Source organism: Pantherophis guttatus, chromosome 5 (genome assembly GCF_059756535.1).
Source record: "Pantherophis guttatus breed Tessera chromosome 5, ASM5975653v1, whole genome shotgun sequence".
In the NCBI taxonomy this organism is placed as follows: Eukaryota; Metazoa; Chordata; class Lepidosauria; order Squamata; family Colubridae; genus Pantherophis; species Pantherophis guttatus.
The window spans coordinates 10052660-10073768 of NC_142067.1; the positions used below are offsets into that span (position 1 = coordinate 10052660).

General features: G+C 45.6%; 1 protein-coding gene across 1 annotated transcript in view; it reads right to left on the reverse strand.

Annotated features, from left to right (window-relative positions):
* Positions 1-852: 852 nt before the first annotated feature.
* CTSC (cathepsin C) overlaps positions 853-21109 on the reverse strand; it is a 48947-nt gene continuing 28690 nt past the window's right edge. The window contains exons 3-7 of the mRNA XM_034407818.3: positions 15253-15419; positions 11748-11903; positions 8912-9027; positions 5111-5242; positions 853-4146 (exon numbers count right to left, since the gene is read on the reverse strand). Coding sequence (XP_034263709.2) covers positions 3644-4146; positions 5111-5242; positions 8912-9027; positions 11748-11903; positions 15253-15419 — 1074 coding nt within the window. The 3' untranslated portion in view covers positions 853-3643. The remainder of the gene's footprint in view (positions 4147-5110; positions 5243-8911; positions 9028-11747; positions 11904-15252; positions 15420-21109) is intronic.

Consider the following 21109-nt stretch of genomic DNA (forward strand, 5'->3'; position numbering starts at 1 on the left):
AGCAAAAATGTTTCTTTCTCACTGAAGGCTAATACGTCTGTCCGGATGGCCACATCTATTCATCTCGTCCCCTGCCTTTTATCCCTAGAGCTAGAATGGGGCTTCACTAGCAGCGGTGGCTCTTCTGTCCCAAGGATTGGCCCATAGATTTCCACTGCTCTCCTCTCCTCTGCCTTCTGCGCATCCGCACGTCAGGCACTGGGCCCGGCTGTTCCTCCTCTTCCTCATCAGCCACCTCCAGATCTGGGGGCTGTTGACTCTCCATCTGAGGGCTGACGGATGGCCCAGGCGCCACCTCTCTCTCTCTCTGACAGCTCCATTCTCTCTTCCCCCTCGGAGCTCTCAGGTTGCCTTGCTGCTGACCCTGATTCCTCCTCCTCCTCCTCCTCTGATTCGGCTGCTGGAGGGGTCGGCGGTCGACAAGCCACAACAAGGACATTGTCAATATGTTCAAAATTGTAGCAAAAATTGGAGTCCACTGTATAACAAACATCCAAATCCTGAGGTCCCAGGGCTGCCCAAAAGTCTTAAATGTGGTCCCAAATTATCCTCCCAATAAACAAGTTTATCCAATTCTAAGCTTCGATGTGACACAAGGGAGACAATATATAGGTTATACTCCAATCGTATTGACTATATGACATCTTAATTTATGACGCTTTACGAACAAATTGCATTAAAGGCCCAAATTTGTCAGACGGTATATTGCAAGGAAGAAAAGTTCTTTAAAAAATGTAATTCCACAGCAGCAACTCTCTGGTTCCCACACAAAAGTATTGTGTCCCTTCTTTAATCTCCCACAGAGTCTTAAAAGAGGCAATAAGAAAGCTTTATTTAAAGAACTCCCAAAGCAACAGAGAAACATTTCTTTATTTCAGAATCGTATTAAAAAAAAAACCCTGATGATCTTCAAAAGAAGGAAACGATACGGTTGTACTGCACTGCTCAAATTGTGGATCAAATGAACGTTGTCATCCCAGGTATTTTGTTAAAAAGATACTTACAAGTTTCCCTTTTTTATACACACACACACACAAAAAAAAATCACAGTAAAGTATAATCATTTTGCATGCAAGGCACTTTCTTCTACATTCAAGTTTCTTCATTTCTTTTGTTAAGGCACAGCAATTAAAAAAAAATACTATTGCGGATTAGAAAAATATTTCTGGCAAAAATCAAAGGGAGGGGGGAGAAATGGCTGCTAAATAAGGAAAATAAGGAAAGAAAGTGTGGGAGAATTAACACACTGAATCAGGAGTGAAATCCAGCAGCTTCTGGAGAACTGGTAGCGGAAATTTTGAGCAGTTTGGAGAACCGGCAAATACCACCACTGGCTGGCCCCAGAGTGGGGTGGGAATGGAGATTTTGCAATATCCTTTCCCCCAGGAGTGGGGAGGGAATGGGGATTTTGCAGTATCCTTCCCCTGCCACATTCACCAAGCCACACCATGCCCACCAAGCCACGCCCACAGAACCGGTAGTAAAAAAAATTGGATTTCACCACTGCACTGAATATTCAGTTTTCATACATTGTAACTGAATTCATAGCTAGATTGTAAACATTAAAATATACCATTTTCTTCCATGGGGAGAAAGTATGGGTGTACCACTTTATCCTAAAAAAACTAATTAATGTGGTTACGAGACTGACTCCTTCAGGTACATGATCCATGTTCCAAAGGTAGTTTATCCAAAAGGCAACTGGACTTTCTTGGGGTTTTTTTTCCTTCTTCTTTGAATAAGTTTCATTTTTCATCCAAGGAACTTTTTCAGTTCTAACTCAGTTCAGTTAGAACTAAATGTTCTAAACATTTAGTTAGAACTAAATGGGGCTGGTGGCTCAGCAGACTAAAAAAGCATTGTGATTAACACCAGCTGTCTGCAATTACTATAAGTTCGAATCTCACCAGGCTCAAGGTTGACTCAGCCTTCCATCCTTTCTAAGGTAGGTTAAATGAGGACCCAGTTTGTGGGGGCAATAAGCTGACTTTGTATAAATATACAAAAATATGAAGGCTATTGCTTAACGCATTGTAAGCTGCCCTGAGTCTCCCGAGAAAGGTGGCATATAAATCAAATTAAAAAAAATGTTTTGATTACAGATTAAGAGTTGGAAGGGAGGTCATCTAGTCCAACCCCCCGCCCAAGCAGGAGACCCTACACCATTTCTGACAAATGGCAATCCAATCTCTTCTTGAAAGTCTCAAGTGATGAAGCCCCCACAACTTCTGAAGGCAACTTCTGTTCCACGGATTGATTGCTCTCACTGTCAGAAAAATTCTCCTTATTTCTAGGTTGAATCTCTCCTTGTTCAGTTTCCATCCATTATTCCTTATCTGGCCTTTGGGTGCTTTAGAAAATAGCTTGACCCCCCCCCCTCCTCTCTGTGAAAGCCCCTCAAATATTGGGACACTGCTATCATGTCTTCCCTGGTCCTTCTCTTCACTAGACTAGCCATGCCCAGTTCCTGCAACCGTTCTTCGTATGTTTTAGTCTCCAGTCCCCTAATCATCCTGGTTGCTTTCCTCTGCACTTTTTCTAGAGTCTCAACATCTTTTTTATAGTGTGGTGACAAAAACTAGATGCAGTACTCTAGGTGTGTTAGTTCTTTGGTTCTAAATGTTAGAACTGAAGGAGTTTCTTGGGTGAGAAGCGAAACGTTGTCAAAGTAAAAAAAAATCAAGAAAGTCCAGCTGCCTTTCGGAAAAATATCTTTGGGACAACCGTGACCGGGATGATTGAGAATCTCCATAGGCATTAAACTAACCATGATTGAAAACATCAAGCCACGGTTGGGCTTCCATTCCAAACTACCATTCCCCCAAGACTATTTTAATCACTATCTTTTCCTGATGGAATAGTAGAAGAGCGTTAATCATGATTGGCCATTTTATCACGCCAAGCCGAAATAACACCGATCGTGATGAGTAAGCTTGCTTCCAATCACAGTTTGCCAATTCTGGCTTGAAAGTTAAGAACACGAATCTATTGTCAAGGTTCCTTCATTCAGTTGAACTGAATTAAGAGTGCCTGTTTAAATGGCCAGTTCTTTGATCTTGTCTTCTAATCACTATGGCTTTCATTTTAACACCGTTTGAAAAACGGAAAAACAAAACTTTTCTCGTAGGCAGGGAACACAAGGCCATTTACCCTTTCTCAATATGTACAGGTAGTCCTCGATTTATAACAATTCCTTTTAGGGACCGTTCCAAGTTACAACGGCACTGAAAAAAGAATGACTCATGATTGTTTTTGCATTTACGACGGTTGCATCTCCGAGACATCACAAGTTCAAATATTTGGATGCTTGGCAACTGACATGTACTTATGCCGGTTGCAGTGTCCTGGGGGTCATGTGATCACTTTTTGCAACCTTCTCATCAGCAAAATCAATGGGGAAACTGGATTGACTTAACAACTGTGTTACAACTGCAGTGATCCCTTAATAGTGGCAAAAAAAAAAAAAAAAAAAAAGACCGTAAACTTAAGACAAAACTTACTGAATACCTGTCTTGCTTAGCAACGGAAATGGGCTCAATTGTGGTCATAAATCAAGGACTAGCTGTAAGGAATATCCATTGCACTTCTAGGGTGGACACGCCTGCTCTCTGGACAGAGAGGCCTACTGAGATAATCTGACAAACTATATTTTAGGTATAGGTGTAGAAGCCACTGCTATGCTCTCTATCGCGCATTCGTCAGAGCCCCTCCGGATCCGGAAATAACCTTCCTCACCCCAAGAAGTCCCCCAACTGTTCTTCACAATCCAGAATGGTTCCCCAGAGTGGGGATCGCTGCCGTACCCCACGAGCAAAACGGCGTGATTGGTCAGTTCGAAAGGGTTAAAAGGGTCCATCAGACCTGTGTGGTGGTAGATTCCTCCCGAGTAGTACATGAAGTCATTATAGACTTCGAAAGCAACAGCCATCGGTCCGTGCTTAATGAGCTCCAGTTTCATCCAGGCTTCATTGCAGCCCCCGTAAAACCCACCCACGTAGTAATAGTTGGAGGTGTAGTAGCGGTAACAGTCATTCCTAAGAGTGCAGGGGGAATCCACGCCTTTGTAAGGAAAGCAGGCCTCCTCAACGATGCCAAAATCCTGTATGTATTTTCCAGCAATAAGGTAAGGAAATCCACCATCACAACCTAAAAAAGGGAGGGAAGAAAGAAAAAAAATAACAATTCCAGAAAGTTAACTGTGCAACCTCTGGAACGAGTTGCCCCCCAGAGATACGGCGGATCCCTGACCTTCGCGCTTTCCGAACTGCCCTAAAGACGTTTTTGTTTCATCAAGCCGGGCTGGCCTGACCTACTCTTTTTAAAAAGAATTGTTTTAAAAAATTAGGGGTTTTTAATATAGGGTTTTTAACTATGGGCCAAATTGATTTAATTGGATTTTAATATTGTTTTAAATTTTGTATCTGGGTATTTTATTTGCTGGCTGTTCACCGCCCCGAGTCCCTCAGGAGTGGGGGCGGTATATAAATATAATAAACTAACTAACTAACTAACTTGAAGAAGTCTCAAAGGGCTAGGTCAGTGATGGCTAACCTTTTTGCCATCGTGTGCCAAAAGTGGGAGGAGTGTGGGGTGATTGCGTGCGCGCGTGCCCACACCCATAGTTCTATGTGCTCTGCCCCCCCGCGCATGCGCGTGTGCCCCCCCCCGTGGTCCACCCGCTTTTGGCATGTGATGGCACGGTGGGCCCGGAAGGCCTGTTTTTCACCCTCCCCAGGCTCCAGAGGCTTTCTAGGAGCCTGGGGAGGGCATAAACAGCCTTCCCCACCCACCTGGAGGCCCTCCGGAGGCCGGAAACAGCCCGTTTGCTGACTTCCGGTGGGCCCAGAAGGCCCGAAAATCAGCTGGCCAGCGTGCGCATACATGCTGGAGCTGAGCTAGGGCAACGCTCGCGTGCCCACCAATATGGCTCTGCGTGCCACCTGTGGCACGCGTGCCATAGGTTCGCCATCACGGGACTAGGTTCTTATTATAAAGGCTAGCAGAATAGAAAGCAAGCATCTTTCAGAATGAAAAACTGGACCAAAAGGACTATAAGAAGTTTTTTTTTATTTCCCCCCCAAAATTCAGATGCTACCCAACCCTACTTTACCTTGGGAGTATTCACTGCAGGAAACAACTTGCTGAGGGCTCAGCGTTGGAGTCTGAGAATTGTTGGTGAGGATGCGAATCCTGGCTTCCAGCATGCCCATCGAAGCAAATGCATAGCAGCTGCCACAGGAGGCTGTGGAGAAGAATGCAGGAATAAGGTCAGCCAACCACTGATCTCCTTTGAAACGAGAAACACCTTAGCTCTGAGCTGGGGGAGAGAGAGCGAGATAGAGGGAGGGGGAGAGAAGGAGGGAGGGAGCAGGAGAGAGAGGGGGGAAGGGAGAGGGAGAGAGAGAGAAAGGGAAGGAGAGAGAAGGAGGGAGGAAGGGAGAGAGAGAAAGGGAGGGAAGAGGGAGATAGAGAGGAAGAGAGAGGGGAGAGAGAAGGAGGGAGGGAGAGGGAGAGAGGGGGAAGGGAGAGGGAGGGAGAGAGAGAAAGAGGGAGGGAGAGGATGAGAGAGGGAGAGAGAGAAAAATGAGAGGGAGAGAGGGAGATAGAGGGAGGGGGAGAGAAGGAGGGAGGGAGCAGGAGAGAGAGGGGAGAAGGGAGAGGGAGAGAGAGAGAAAGGCGAGGAGAGAGAAGGAGGGAGGGAGAGAGAGAGAAAGGGAGGAAGAGGGAGATAGAGAGAAAGAGAGGGGGAGGAAGAGAGAGGGCAGAGAGAAGGAGGGAGGGAGGGAGAGGGAGAGGGAGAGAGGGGGAAGTGAGAGGGAGGGAGAGACAGAAAGAGGGAGAGGGTGAGAGAGAAAAATGAGAGGGAGAGAGAAAGAGGGAGGGAGGGAGAGGGAAGGAGAGAGAGAGGGAGGGAGGGAGAGGGGAGAAGGAGAGAGAGAGGGAGGGAGGGAGAGGGAGGGATAGAGAAGGAGGAAGAGGAAGAACAGGAAAAACCTTTCAAGACTTTTTAATCAAACCAAATAAAAATCGCCTCTATTTTATTTGCTTATTATTTATTTATATCCCCCCTTTTAAAATAAACAATTCAAGTCAGTGAATGTAGGTAATGTTCCTTCTTCTTCCTATTTTTCCCCACTAAAACAACAACAAACCTGTGAGATGAGCTGCATTAAGAGAGAGCAACTGGCCCGAAGTCACCCAGTTGGCTTTTTCACGCCTAAGGCAGGATTAGAACTCACAGTCTCTTGAGGATTGGCCCCAAGTCAGCCTGTTTTCATGCCTAAGGTAGGACTAAAAACTCACCATCTCCTGGTTTCTTGCCTGGTGCCTTAACCATTTGTCCAAACTGGTTCTACGGGCCTCTTACACTCTGAACGGATACGTAGGCGCTAGATTTTTCTTAAATAAATAAAGTAAAATACACTTACTGCGCTAAAAGGCCTGGCTAATATCCCAGCTTTTTTTAGAAGCCCTAAAATGCTGCCGCCGTTATCAGCTGCTTAGCAACACAAGGAAAGGATTACATTAGGCGAAATAAGTTTATTCATTCCCCTTCTGCCTTCGCTACTGGAATTTCTGGTAATTGAGTCAGAATTTTTGAAACCTGACAAAATGTTATGGTGGAACAATGCCGTTTCCTGCTGGCCAAAGGCAGGTGAATTGTGCTTTTCTGTCACCAAAGACTTATTCCAAGTACCTTACAAAAGAAAAGATTTGAGGGCGATATTTAGAAGCCAAATTGCCTCTTGAGGAAAAGGAAGGGTGAATAATCAGGAGGAAAACACATATTTCCCATTTCAAAAATTGTATGTATACAGGTGCCATTTTAGTTTAAACATCTTAAAGGTAAAGGTTCCTCTCGCACATATGTGCTAGTCGTTCCCGACTCTAGGAGGCGGTGCTCATCTCCGTTTCAAAGCCGAAGAGCCAGCACTGTCCGAAGATGTCTCCGTGGTCATGTGGCCGGCATGACTAAATGCCAAAGGTACACGGAACGCTGTTACCTTCCCACCAAAGTTGGTCCCTATTTTTCTACTTGTATTTTTTACCTGCTTTCGAACTGCTGGGACAAGTAATGGGAACTCACCCCGTTACGCGGCACTAGGGATTCGAACCGCCGAACAGCCAACCTTGCGATCGACAAGCTCAGCGTCTTACCCACTGAGCCACCTTGTCCCTTTTCACTAATTCTACTTTATCGTAAAGTTACATTATCAGAATTTTGCAAGCCTGAAATTACATTTCCCCCACTTTACTACCTAAGAAACTAGGGAGGATCCCTGATAGGATGCTTGCCTTACTTGTTTTCCTGTTGTAGGCTAAGTTGCCTTTTATCTGACTGCTCCCTTGGATGTGTCTCTTGACCCTGTTTCCCAAGGTCATTCCTACATACCGTGTTTCCCCGAAAATAAGACCCTATCTTATATTTTTTGAACCCCGAAATTCAGCCTTATTTTTGGATAGGTCTTATTATTTTGGGGCATGTGGAGGAAACCAGAGGAAATGGCGGGGATCGGCTGAGCATGAGTTTGAATATTTTCTGGGAGGGCTTATTTTCAGGGGGGGCTTATTTTAGGGCATGCGCTCAAAAGCCTGATTGAGCTTATTATCAGGGGATGTCTTATTTTTGGGGAAACAGGGCACTACTACAATAATTCATAATATGGCTCCAGTATGTCCAGGTATATGATAAAGGACAAATGACGAGAATAAGAAAAGGGAGAAGAAATTGGGACATGGCAATTCTGTTTCTTGGGTCAGAACAAAATTACTAATATTATCTCAAGTCTACTGCTTACTTCCAACATAGTAAATATGCTATTTGGAGCTGAATTCTCTCTGTTAGGATATGGTTTGAGCCTAACAAGTTGTCCAGGCAATATATGTGTATTGTAACTTTAATCTGTAAATGTATTATGTTACTTTAAAGGCTTTCGTCGTAATGCTGAGTCATGCTGTAATTAGGTAACGACTGGTTGTGAGAGTATTTAAGCAAGGTATTGTAACGTGTTCAGTTGCTATGATATGCTGCCATTGTGTATGAAGCTGATGTGATATGCTACCATTGAGAGGAGTTGCTATCTGCTAATCATGGTTTGATGGATCTGCTACCATCGTGGTTTGTGAACCAGAGTGAGTTTGTTATTCTAACCAACTACTGTTTGTTGAGTAAGAAGATATCTGTAACTACTGGACTGATTTACTGGCAAAGACTTGGAATTTGTTTAAAGACTATGAGACTGTTTTTCTACTATAAAGTAAGCTTTTGATAAACCAGTTTGCATATCTCTTATTCATTGCACTCAGCAACGTTTCCTTGTGCATTTACTCTGCTGGTTGGTAACACAACACCAATATCCTTAACACTCTCTGCCACTGACAGACTAACATTGTCTCCTCGGTACTCACAATGTTTTTTGTGAGGCTGGTAATTATCCCAAGGACACAATTGCACAGACACAACCACAGAACTCCATGAATGCAGTGGTGGTATTCAGCTGGTTCAGACCGGTAGTGGCAACCTGCGGATGGGCCTGCTTACCTGCCCTGGCCTCTATTCAGCCATGTTTTCTAAGCCGCGTGCATCAGGGGTGGGTTCTACTTACCTTTACTATCGGTTCGCAATGGGATCGCACTCGTTCGCTTTGCTTGCACAAGGTGCAGTAAAGTGGGCGGAGCCTCCCGGCGGTTTTACTACCGGTTCTATAGAACCAGTCCAAACCAGGGGCAACCCACCACTGGCGTGCATGTGTGCAAGCCACGCACGCTCACATTTTCAATGTGCGGGGAACCGGTGATAAAATTATGTGAAACCCACTTCTGCATGAATGCCCACAAAAGGACATTTGTTTTTTGTAAAAGCATTGCAAAACAGTTAAGTCAAAAGCAGGGCTGAGGAAAAAGAACGCACCTTGGTTTCTTACTGGGCTGACGTAATTAACACCATTCATATTTCTCCAGTCCCAGGATTCCGGCAGATTTTGAGCCTCTTTGAGTATTTCAGAAGCGAGGGGCGCAGGTTTTGGTCTACAAGAAATAAAAGGAATGTGAATTTCTATAAGATGATGTATCGTTGGTATCAGGGTGGTGATTTTTTTCCCATTAATTATTGCATCACCCTCAGAAACTTCAACTAAACTTAGCTCAGAGAACCTATACAGCCAGGTATGACCCCTACATAACCCCTAGAACAGCCAATAGAATACATGTACTTGCACAGGAACAGGAAGCTCAAGTGCAAAGTCCAAGAGAAGGTATAAAAAACACCCACTCTCAACACCATGTGGACAGCTGCCCAGAACCATGTGCTTGGTGGTTCTGCTTCACCCTTAAACCCTCTTTCCAATCAGCCTCCAGCCTCCATTTTGTCTCCAGTGCCTTTCCCCCGGGTTAGAACTGAACCAGATGGATATTTTTTTCTGACAGGGGCAATTAATGGGAGCTCAGCCCAACATGTGGTGCTCGGGTCTCGAACTGTTGACCTTCCAGTCAATAAGTCCAACGTCTTAACCATTAGACCTCCACATTCCCCCCCAATGCGTACCTTGGCATCTTTCAAATCTGACAAATGGAACAATTAATTGCTATGAGCTTTGCGTCGCTTTGTCTGAGGTCTTACTACCGTAGCGGAAAAAAACTCTTTCCAAGAGTTCTCCCACAGGAACTCTCTTGTTATATGCAGAGGTGAAATAAAATCACAGCAAACCGATAAAGAAAGATTATTGGCACTTTTGCCCTCCCGAGTAAGCACTTCATTTTAGAGGCTAAAGTAAGAAGCCCTTAGCAAAATTGAACACAGTTCCAACAAGGAGTGTAACGCTGGTCACAAATGTTTTCTTTTTAACATTACCGTGGAGTGCTTAAAACACTGTGATGATTTTGAATGGTTCAATAAAGGTAAAGGTTCCCCACGCACATATGTGCCAGTCATTCCCGACTCATTTCCGTTTCAAAGCCGAAGAGGCAGTGCTGTCCGAAGACGCCTCCGTGGTCATGTGGCCGGCATGACTAAACGCCAAAGGCGCATGGAACGCTGTGACCTTCCCACCAAAGGTGGTTCCTATTTTTCTACTTGCATTTTTTTACCTGCTTTCAAACTGCTAGGTTGGCAGAAGCTGGGACAAGTAACGGGAGGTCACCCCGTTACGGGGCACTAGGGATTCGAACCGCTGAACTGCCGACCTTTCGATTGACAAGCTCAGCATCTTAGCCACTGCGTCCCTGAATGGCTCAATACTGCACTATAAAATTGCTTTTATTGCTTTCCGGAGGCTTTTCTCGAGCCTCCGGAAGGGCAAAAACAGCTTCACTCGGGTTCCAGAGGCCCTCCCGAGGCCAGAAATAGGTCCATTTCTGGACTCCCAGAACCTCCGATAGGCCCGTTTTTTGCCCTCGCAGACCCTCCACACGGCTCCTCCACTTACCTGAAATGATGAATGGGCCACGCAAAGACTCCTAGGAGGGGAGGGGTGGGTGTGGCATTTGGGGGATTTGCTGAACCCCTGAAATTGTTGGCTAGAGGATTGCCCCCAGGAGCCCACCCAGTGGTGAAATCCACATTTTTTTTACTACCGGTTCTGTGGGCGTGGCTTGGTGGGCATGGTGTGGCTTAGTGGGTGTGGCATGGGAAGGATACTGCAAAATCTCCATTCCCACCCTACTCTGGGGCCAGCCAGAGGTAGTATTTGCCAGTTCTCAGAACTGATCAAAATTTCCGCTACCGGATCTCAGAACTGCTCAAAATTTCCGCTACCGGTTCTCCAGAACCTGTCAGAACCTGCTGGATTTCACCCCTGAGCCCACCTCTGGGTCTCCTACTTGAGCTGTAGGTTGGACTAGAAGACCTTCAAAGTCCCTTCCAGCTTAAAATGTACATAAATGTAGCTGACAAGGCTTGCTACGCCCATTCTTTTCTCCAGAAAAGACACAGCTCTTGAAGAAATGCACAAAGTCCACATTCTTTTCTTTTTTTTAATCTGGACCTTTATGTCATCATCAACACCATTTTGGAAACCATCTAATATGTCAGGAGTCAAGAACAAAAATGTCTCTGGGCTCCACAGCACATCTCTTTCCCTAAATCAGGGGTCAGCAACCCGCGGCTCTGGAGCCGCATGTGGCTCTTTCATCCCTCTGCTGTGGCTCCCTGTTGCTGGTCAGCTCCACAATTGATAGGGGTTTCGGTTAGGACAGGTAGAGGAAAAAGAATGCTGCGCTAGGAGGAGACTCTATGGTGGGGGAACCAGACTTCCAGTCGGCAGAGGAAAAAGGACGCCATGCTAGGAGGAGACTCTATGGTGGGAGAACCAGACTTCTGGTCAGCAGAGGAAAAAGGACGCCATGCTAGGAGGAGACTCTATGGTGGGAGAACCAGACTTCCGGTCAGCAGAGGAAAAAGGACGCCATGCTAGGAGGAGACTCTATGGTGGGAGAACCAGACTTCCGGTCAGCAGAGGAAAAAGGACGCCATGCTAGGAGGAGACTCTATGGTGGGAGAACCAGACTTCCGTCAGCAGAGGAAAAAGGACGCCATGCTAGGAGGAGACTCTATGGTGGGAGAACCAGACTTCCGGTCAGCAGAGGAAAAAGAACGCCGCACTAGGAGGAGAGTATGATGGGGTAACCGGACTTCCGGTCGTCTCCAGAATTGAACGAGGGCTTCCGGTTAGGACTTTTGTGGCTCTTTCAGTGTTTAAGGTTGCCGACCCCTGCCCTAAATCTACCCACTGACAAGTAACTTGTTTTACCTGGGAGTTTTGGATTTCAATCCTCCAGCTCTCCGAATGAAGTCTTGTAAAGTAAGCCTGTCGTATTCCCTGTAGGCAGTTGCTCGCCATGATTTCTGAACAGCATTGATGGCTTTCACAAAATCATAGTTGGTCACGTGGAACCTCTGTTGAATTCTGGAGAGAAAGGGTTGTCAGTTATTTAACTGAAGCCCAGTTTTTGCAATCACAGCCTAACTATACCCAAATCCAGCCCCCAAGCTTCTCTAAAACACTGTTCTGCCCCAGCTACGGACTCCAAAGAATGCAGCACACACAAAGTCCGTTCAAACCTTAGTTTACTGAATAAACCAGTCTTTTACAACAACGGCTGTTAATTAATTGCATTAGCAACTGCCAAGAATTCAAAGAATAATAACTGAAGCTTACTATGGTTGGCAGAATGCCCAGAAACAATTTGCAGGAAGCTGATAAGATAAGCAAGACAAGACCCAAAGGTATGTGAACGAAGTTGTTCCCTGCAAATTGCTTCAGTCAGCGTTCCTCCTTAAATAGGCTAAGGGAGTGGCCAATTAGCCCCTAGCCTTACTCTCGAGGAGAGCTCCTCCTGAGGAGCTCCTCCTGCCTTTTGGCAGCTCTGCGCACCCGTGCATCGAGAAGAGGCTCCTCCTCTTCGTCCTCTTCACTTAAGGGAGCTTCTGGAGGTTCTGAAGGCCCTGGCTGAATCCCCGCCTCTGGCACATCTTCTCCAGCCTCCTTATTGTCCGACTTGAGTGCCAGCTGCACAGGCTGCTAGCACAGCACCACACCAGCCTCCTCGCTGTCTGAATCAGCTACTAGCTGCACAGGCCACTGATGGGCCACAACAAACACGACCACAGTGCTGGAATTCACTATTACATGTTGTGCTGTCTTCCATCATGGTTGATGTTAAGCAGAGGTGGTATTCCCTTACCTTCCCTACCAGTTCGCAAATGTGAGTGTGCGCTTTGCTCCCACGCACCCTATCCACGCATCCGCCCGGCCTTCCATGCATGTATTTTGCTGGTGCACGCACCTTCCGTGCATGCACCTGGCCTCAAAAACGTGCCTAAATAGGATGGCACAGAGCCAGGGCAGGTGGGTGGGCCCACACACGATTTCCGCTACCGGTTTGGGTGAACCGGTCTGAACCGGCTGAATACCACCTCTGATGTTAAGCCAACAACACTGTGCCATCTGCATTCAATCATTGGACAAAGTAGGAAGCTGCCCTCCAGAGAGATTTTGCTGGGATTCTAAGGTAGGTATCTTAAAAGGTTCATTTTTCCCTGGGGCAGAATAATTTTGGTTCAATAAACTGAGAATTTTTTCTTGGTGTCTGGAAGTTGTTGAGCTCAGAATGGGATAACAGGCTAAAACAAACTAAGCAAGATGGATTTATGGTTGTTCATCATGGTTTTAGCCTATAGGTGGAGCTCTTACCTCACAATCAGGAGGCTGTGAGTTCGATCCTAGGCAGAGGCAGATATTTCTCTTTTGCGCACGTTGAGATTACGTCTGCTAAATATCACCCCGCATTGGCTACAGGAAGGGCATCTGGCCAGTAAACACTCAACTTCATTCAGCTGCCCAGACTCCACCCCGCAAAGGATTATGGGGTCATTAAAAGTTTAGTTTAGTTTAGTTTATTCATACTTATATGCCGCCCTTCTCCCGAAGGACTCGGGCGGCTCACAAAGATAAAACAACGGAACAATAAAATTAATACTAAAATAATCCAATTAAAATCCCCAAGAAGTTAAAACTAAAACTCCCAGCAGATCAGGCAATTTGTTGGAAAAGCCATGTCTTCAGGTCACCGCGGAAAGAGCGGAGGTTGGGGGCCATCCGGAGATGATGATGGAGATGGAGATGATAATGATCGTGGTTTTACCCAATTCTATTATTGGCTCTTGAAGGCATGGTATTGTTTTTTGATGGAGCAGATCTAGGATTCAGGAATCTCCTGGCTACTGCAAGATGGATAGGTGAATGCTGTGGCCAAGGAAACCTATACTCAGTTTTGTTTATTTATTAAATTTATATGCCACCCGCATCACTTTGGGACAGCTGGGCACCCATTATTTCTCTTTGTGACCCTGGGACATAGCAACAGTCATAATTATGAATGAATTGCCAAGCATTTGAATTTTGATCACACGATCATGGGGATGCAGTAAAGGCCATAACTGTGAAAAATGGTTGAAAGTCATTTCTTTCAGCGCCGCTGTAACTTTGAAAAGTCAGTAAATGGACTGTTGGAAGTCGAGGACTACCTGTACATTCTTTGCAAGAAGATCAACCAATGAGTGTGGATGCTGAGCTGTATTGAATAACATCTCACGAGGGCAGTGGTGGAATTCAATTTTTTTTACTACCAGTTCTGTGGCTTGGTGGGTGTGATGTGGCTTGGTGGGTGTGGCTTGGTGGGCGTGGCAGGGGAAGGATACTGCAAAATCTCCATTCCCACCCAACTCTGGGGACAGCCAGAGGTGATATTTGCCGGTTGTCCAAACTACTCAAAATTTCCGCTACTGGTTCTCCAGAACCTGTCAGAACCTGCTGAATAGCACCCCTGCATGAGGGTCTCCAATCTGCTGTCCTAACAAAATGGACATACTAGACCAGGCCTGTCAAACTCGATTTCATTGAGGGCTGCATCAGGGTTGTGTTTGACCTCGGAGGGAGGGGAGGTGGCGCGAAATGGGCGTGGCCAGGGGGGCATGGCCCGCTTGCTGTCACTTGTGTCAAGGGCACCTGTGGTGGCCCAAGTGCTCTACCAGTTAAAACAGGCTCCCAATCTGTTTTCGGCTGGGACGGCCTCCTGCAACCTTCTGTCAGTGAAAACGGTTTTCATAGGCAGAGGGTTGCAGGAGGCTGTCCCGGTTGAAAATAGAGATTGGGAGCCCATTTTTGCTGACAGAGACACTACGGGCCGGTCCTTCACTGTTTCTACGGTGGCCCCACAGGCCTGACCTAAACACCCTTGTATTAGACTAAGGCCGTGATGGCGAACCTATGGCACGCGTACCATAAGTGGCGCGCAGAGCCATATATGTGGGCACGCAAGCGTTGCCCTAGCTCAGGGCAGGGGGGTGGGGAAGGCCATTTTTGCCCTCCCCAGGCTCCTAGAAAGCCTTTGGAGCCTGCGGAGGACAAAAAACGGGCCTACCAGGCCCACTGTGCCATCATGTGCCAAAAGTGTGTGTGTGGGGGAAATGGGGGGTTGTGCGCACATGCACGGGGGCGGGGCACATTGAATTATGGGCGTGGGCACGCACGCATGTAACTCCCCCGCCCTACCCCCGCTTTTGGCACACAACGGCAAAAAGGTTAGCCATCACTGGACTAAGGAGATTGTCTGCTGAGGAGACACTTAACCGAAATGGAAAAAAATCACTGTTGCTATAGCGGCCTGAAGGAAAACCAGCTGAGTCGACTCCAGTCTTCTGAATTACAACAGGACAGGCAGGTCTTCTGTGCCGTTTTGCTAAACAAGACTCACCTTCTTGAGCTCTTCCAAGGAGGTAGCTGATGTACACGAACTTGGGGACCTGAAGATGAGACCTTGATTCCAGTGAAACAAGCCCAATTATGGCCCAGGACATCATGCACCCAGCCTGGTAGAGTCTCATTGCAGTAACTCGTCATTGTGGAACCCTCTTTTTTATACTAAAAAGGGAAGAGAAGAAAAGAAAGATCGGATTTTAGACAGGATACCAGCAATTCCACAGAGACATCGCGTGCAAAAGATCGGGTGGTGCGGTGGCCTAGAGGTGGAGCTCTCGCCTCACAATCAGGAAGCTGTGAGTTCGATCCTAGGTAGAGGCAGATATCACTCTCTCTCTGGGCACACTGAGAATGTATCTGCTGAATAAAACTCCGCACTGGTGACAGGAAGGGCATCTGGCCAGTAAACATTCAGCTCCATTCAGTTGCCCAGACTCCACCCCCCAAGGGATTATGGGGTTGTTAAAAGAGGATGATGATGATTGTGTGCAAAAGATTCCGGCCTCAATCCCTGTGAAATCTCACAAAACCACTACTGGTTATCCAATTCCAAGATTTTCACAAAAGAGTGTCCTCTCAGATTTATTTATTTGTATTTTCTAAATTGATAACTTTTGATTCACTCAAGGCGTCTTAACATAAATTGGGCTGGGAGAGTGTGACAGGCCCAAAGTCATCCATGGCTAAGTGTCCGTTCTATCAGTAGGTAGGTAATAGGTAGGCCACAGCAAGAAAGTAACTCCAAAGGAGGTTAAAACAGCTTTACTATACTGGCGGTAGTAAAAGCATCTTTTTAAGTCTGATGTCTCTTTACTTCTCTCCACACCGTACACCTGTGAAATTAAGGTGGTGTTGGTCTGAGCTATTTTGTCCTTGTTTTAGATTGTGTTGAGTTTGTGTTTTTGCTCTGGGATTGGATCTGGCTCGTCTCCATGAAAATCATCTTTATTCTCTACCAAACGGACTTGAACTTCAGTTTCTTCTAACCCAATACCTTAACTACTAACCGTGATGGTTCTCGTGGATGCTGGGTCTTATACTATCTGAGGAGAGTGCAAAAGTTGGTCTGAAACTCAACATTAAGAAAACTAAGATCATGGCATCCGGCCCTCTCAATTCCTGGCAAATAGATGGGGAAGAAAGGGAGGTAGTGACAGATGTTGTTTTCCTGTGCTCCAAGATCACCGCAGATGGGGACTGCAGCCAAGAAATTAAAAGACGCTTGCTCCTGGGGAGGAAAGCTATGGCAAATCTAGACAGCTTACTAAAAAGTAGAGACATCACCCTGCCAACAAAAGCGCGTATGCAATGGATGGCTGTGAAAGTTGGACCATAAGGAAGGCTGAGTGCCAAAGAATTGAGGCCTTTGAATTATTTATTAATTAATTATCATTCATTCATTCATTCATTCATTGGTTTGATTTATATGCTGCCCTTCTCCAGAGACTTAGGGCGGCTTACAGTGCGTTAAGCAATAGCCTTCATACTTTTGTAAATACCTGCTTAGTAGGGCTTTAGGCCCCCCCTAAGTGGTGTTCTTTTTTATACAAAGTCAGTTTATTGCCCCCACAATCCAGGTCCTCATTTTACCTACCTCGGAAGGGTAGAAGGCTGAGTCAACCTTGAGCTTGGTGAGATTTGAACTCCCAGTAATTGCAGGCAGCTAGCAGCTAAGTGCTACTTTAACAGCACTTTAGTCCGCTGCGCCACCAAGGCTTCAGCACTATGGTGCTGGAGAAGACTCCTGTGAGTCCCGTGGACTGCAAGGCGATCCAACTGGTCAGTCCTAGAGGAGATCAACCCTGACTGCTCTTTAGAAGGCCAGATCCTGAAGAGGAAACTCAAATACTTTGACCACCTAACGAGAAGGAAGGACTCCCTGGAGAAGAGCCTAATGCTGGGAACGATTGAGGGCAAAAGAAGAAGGGGATAGTAGAGAACGAGGTGGCTGGATGGAGTCACTGAAGCAATTGATGTGAGCTTAAATTGACTCTGGGGGATGGTAGAGGACAGGAAGGCCTGGAGGAACGTTGTCTATGGTGTTGCGATGGTTTGGACACGACTTCGCGAGTAACAACAACATATTATCTGAATCCCCACTGAGAGATTATCTCATTAGGGAATGAAGGCTTAGTAAAAACACAGTGGGATAAATGAGCCAACAATCTAATTCTTTGCAAGGTGACTTTGTATCTTCTTCATGACTGAAGCAGCAACTCTTCTTCATAATCAGATCAACTATAGGAGCATTATTAATTGTGAGTGGCTGTTCTGTTCTGTATTTAAATCCAGAATAACAAGAGTTGGAAGGGACCTTGGAGGTCTTCTAGTCCAACCCGCTGGTCAAGCAGGAAACCCTACACCACTTCAGACAAATGGTTGTCTAACCTTTTCTTAAAAGCTTCCTGTGTTGGAGCATCCGCAACTTCTGGAGGCAAGTTGTTCCACTGTTTAATTGTTCTAACTGTCAGGAAATTTCTCTTAGTTCTAGGTTGCTTCTCTCCTTGATTAGTTTCCACCCATTTCTTCTTCTCCTGCCCTCAGGGGCTTTGGAGAATAGCTTGACTCCCTCTTCTTTGTGGCAGCCCCTGAGATATTGAAACACTGCTATCATGTCACCCCTAGTCCTTCTTTTCATTAAACTAGACATACCCAGTTCCTGCAACCATTCTTCATATGTTTTAGTATCCAGTCCCCTAATCCCGTTTAACTCATGTTATTTTAAGGTTTCTTAACAGCCAAAACAGGTCTGTTGTTTCATAGCGGGAGAATTATCTTACTTTATGTCACAGTAGAAATGCAAATGAAGGTATTTTCAGTTGAAACAGACGTTGGTGGCAAAAAAGGATAAGATGATCAGCAATGATAGTAAATGGAAAAGGAACAGTAAGAAATGACAAGTAACAGAGACCACAGCTTCCCATTGCACACAAGGATACAACCTAATGTAACATTTGTAACTTTCTGCTATGGGAATTTAAGGAAAGGAAGTGTCAGGGTTCCAAGGAACTCCCCAACGAAAGAAAACTCCAAGGCTTGAGTTTCCTCAAAGTCCCATTTTATTAGAGATGTCATATTGGCACATCTGGGAAAACCCAAATCTGAAAGCTTCAGGGTTTTCCCCACCCAAAGGAAAGTCCAAGTTCCTACCCAACACCCACATGTCAATCACATGGTCCAATCAAGCATCGTCCCCACTGGAGATGCCTCCCAGTTCCAGCCCTCCAGGTGCAGGGCAAGATGTCCTTGACCCTCTGAGAAAGGAATGTTATTATGACTACATATCACCCTGACTCCAAACAATCCCCCCTCCCAGTTTCCCACAGTAGTAAATGTGGCAGGCCTGAAGATCCAATGAAAAAGATGGCTTCCAGGCCTGACAGATAGCCTGTATCTGCCATCCTGATATATTTTTCCAGTGGAGGTTGTTCTGCATATTTGGTCCCTGAAGTGCCCTCAGGGGATCTCTTTGGATCAGGTAGCACCAAGATTTGGCTAAAGACAAGGCAGGGATTCACAATCAGAAGCCTTCTTCTTCATCCCTATCCTGCCTACTTTTAGGAGAGCAGCCCTTAAGGATGACTTGACTTTGACTTCCCAAACATTGTGCTCATGATAGATATCTCTCTTTGGAGGGCCAATTTGTGTAAGTGGTTAAGATGATGGTCTAGAAACCAGGAGATGGTGAGTTCTAGTTCCATTTTAGGCATGAAAGCCAGCCAGGTAACATTGGGCCAATCACCAGGAGATGGTGAGTTGTAGTCCCGCGTTAGGCATGAAAGCCAGCTGGGTGAATTTGGGCCAATCACCAGGAGACGGTGAGTTCTAGTCCCGTGTTAGGCATGAAAGCTAGCTGGGTGACTTTGGGCCCATCATCAGAAGACAGTGAGTTGTACTGCTGCCTTACGCATGAAATCCAGCTGGATGACTTTGGGCCAATTACCAGGAGATGGTGAATTCTAGTGCTACCTTAGGCATGAAAGCCAGACAGGTAACGTTGGGCCCATCAGCAGGAGACAATGAGTTGTAATCCTGCATTAGGCATGAAATCCAGCTGAGTGACTTTGGGCCAATCACCAGGAGATGGTGAATTCTAGGGCTACCTTAGGCATGAAAGCTGGCTAGGTAATTTTGGGCCAGTCCCTTTCTCTCAGCCCAATCTACTTTACAGGCTTGTTACTGCGGTGCAAATAGGAAGAGGAAGGAGTATTATATATGTTTGCTGACTTTGAGTTATTTATAAAGTAATAAAGGCGGGATAAAAATCGAAGAAATACATAAATAAATTTAATGGGCCACTGAGCCATTTCCTCATGCAGAGTACCACTGGATAAATCAAAAATAAAAGGGTGAAACGTAATTGCAGTCTGGATAATTATGCATGGCTCTGAAGAAAGCAGTCAGATTTCCCGCCCCATTTTTTTCCTATATTCATTTTTTTCAAAAAAATTATTTCATAATTTCTCTCTCTCCCTCCCCCCACCCTACCGAGAGCTTAATCCTTGTTCGACCAAATCAATTGAACAGCAATAGATGTGGTTCACTGGCATTATATCTTCACACGATGTATAATTCATGAAATTCACTGCCTCAAGACATGGTAGTTACACTTATGGAGAATAGGCTGTTCCGGGGTGATTAATCACGTTGGCACGGATGCGAGGTTTTACAGAGCCGAAGAATGGCAACGTATGCAGAAACAGTAATGAAAGAGGTTGTTGGTTTTTTTGGTTTTTTTTTTGCAATATTACCCATCTACCGTGTTTCCCCCAAAATAAGACCGGGTCTTATATTAATTTTTGCTCCAAAAGACGCATGATGGCTTATTTTCTGGTTAGGTCTTATTTTGGGGGAAATAAAGTACTAAATGCCTCTGCTGACGATCTTAACTGGGGCTTATTTTTGGGGTAGATCTTATATTACGAGCATCTTGAAAAATCATGCTAGGGCTTATTTTCTGGTTGGGTCTTATTTTGTGGGAAATACAGTACTAAACGCCTCCATCTGCTGATGATCTTAACTGGGGCTTATTTTTGTGGTAGATCTTATATTACGAGCCTCTTGAAAAATCATGCTAGGGCTTATTTTCTGGTTGGGTCTTATTTTGGGGAAAATACAGTACTAAACGCCTCCATCTGCTGACGATCTTAACTGGGGCTTATTTTGGGGGTAGATCTTATATTACGAGCATCTTGGAAAATCATGGTAGGGCTTATTCTCTGGTTGGGTCTTATTTTGGGGAAATACAGTACTAAACGCCTCCATCTGCTGATGATCTTAACTGGGGCTTATTTTGGAGATAGGGCTTATATTACGAGCATTCTGAAAAACGATGCTAGGGCTTATTTTCCAGTTGGGTCTTATTTTCAGGGAAACAGGGTATCTTGCAACTTGTTTCCATCATCCCCAGCTGCCACGGCCAGCAATGGCAGGAACGTGTAAACCAAGCTTAAGGATGCCAGGATATTGCCCTCCATAAGGTTGGAGAAGACTCAAGCAGTGGGGTACAGTCAGGGGTGAAATGTAAAATTTGTTACTACTGGTTCTGTGGGCGTGGCTTGGTGAGGGGGTGTAATGTGACTGGGTGGGCGTGGCCAACTTTAAAAAAAAAACTTTTCAAAGCATTTTTTCTAATGCTTTGAAAAGCCTCTGCCGATCAGGAAACTCAGCTGGGATCGTCAGAGAGGCATTTTAAAAAATGCCTGTCTGCTGATCTGGGAACTCAGCTGGGATAGTCAGAGAAATGCCTCTCTGCCGATCAGGAAACAGGGATCGTCAGAGAGACATTTTAAAAAATATCTCTCTGCCGATCAGGAAACTCAGCTGCGATCTCAGAGAGACATTTTAAAAAA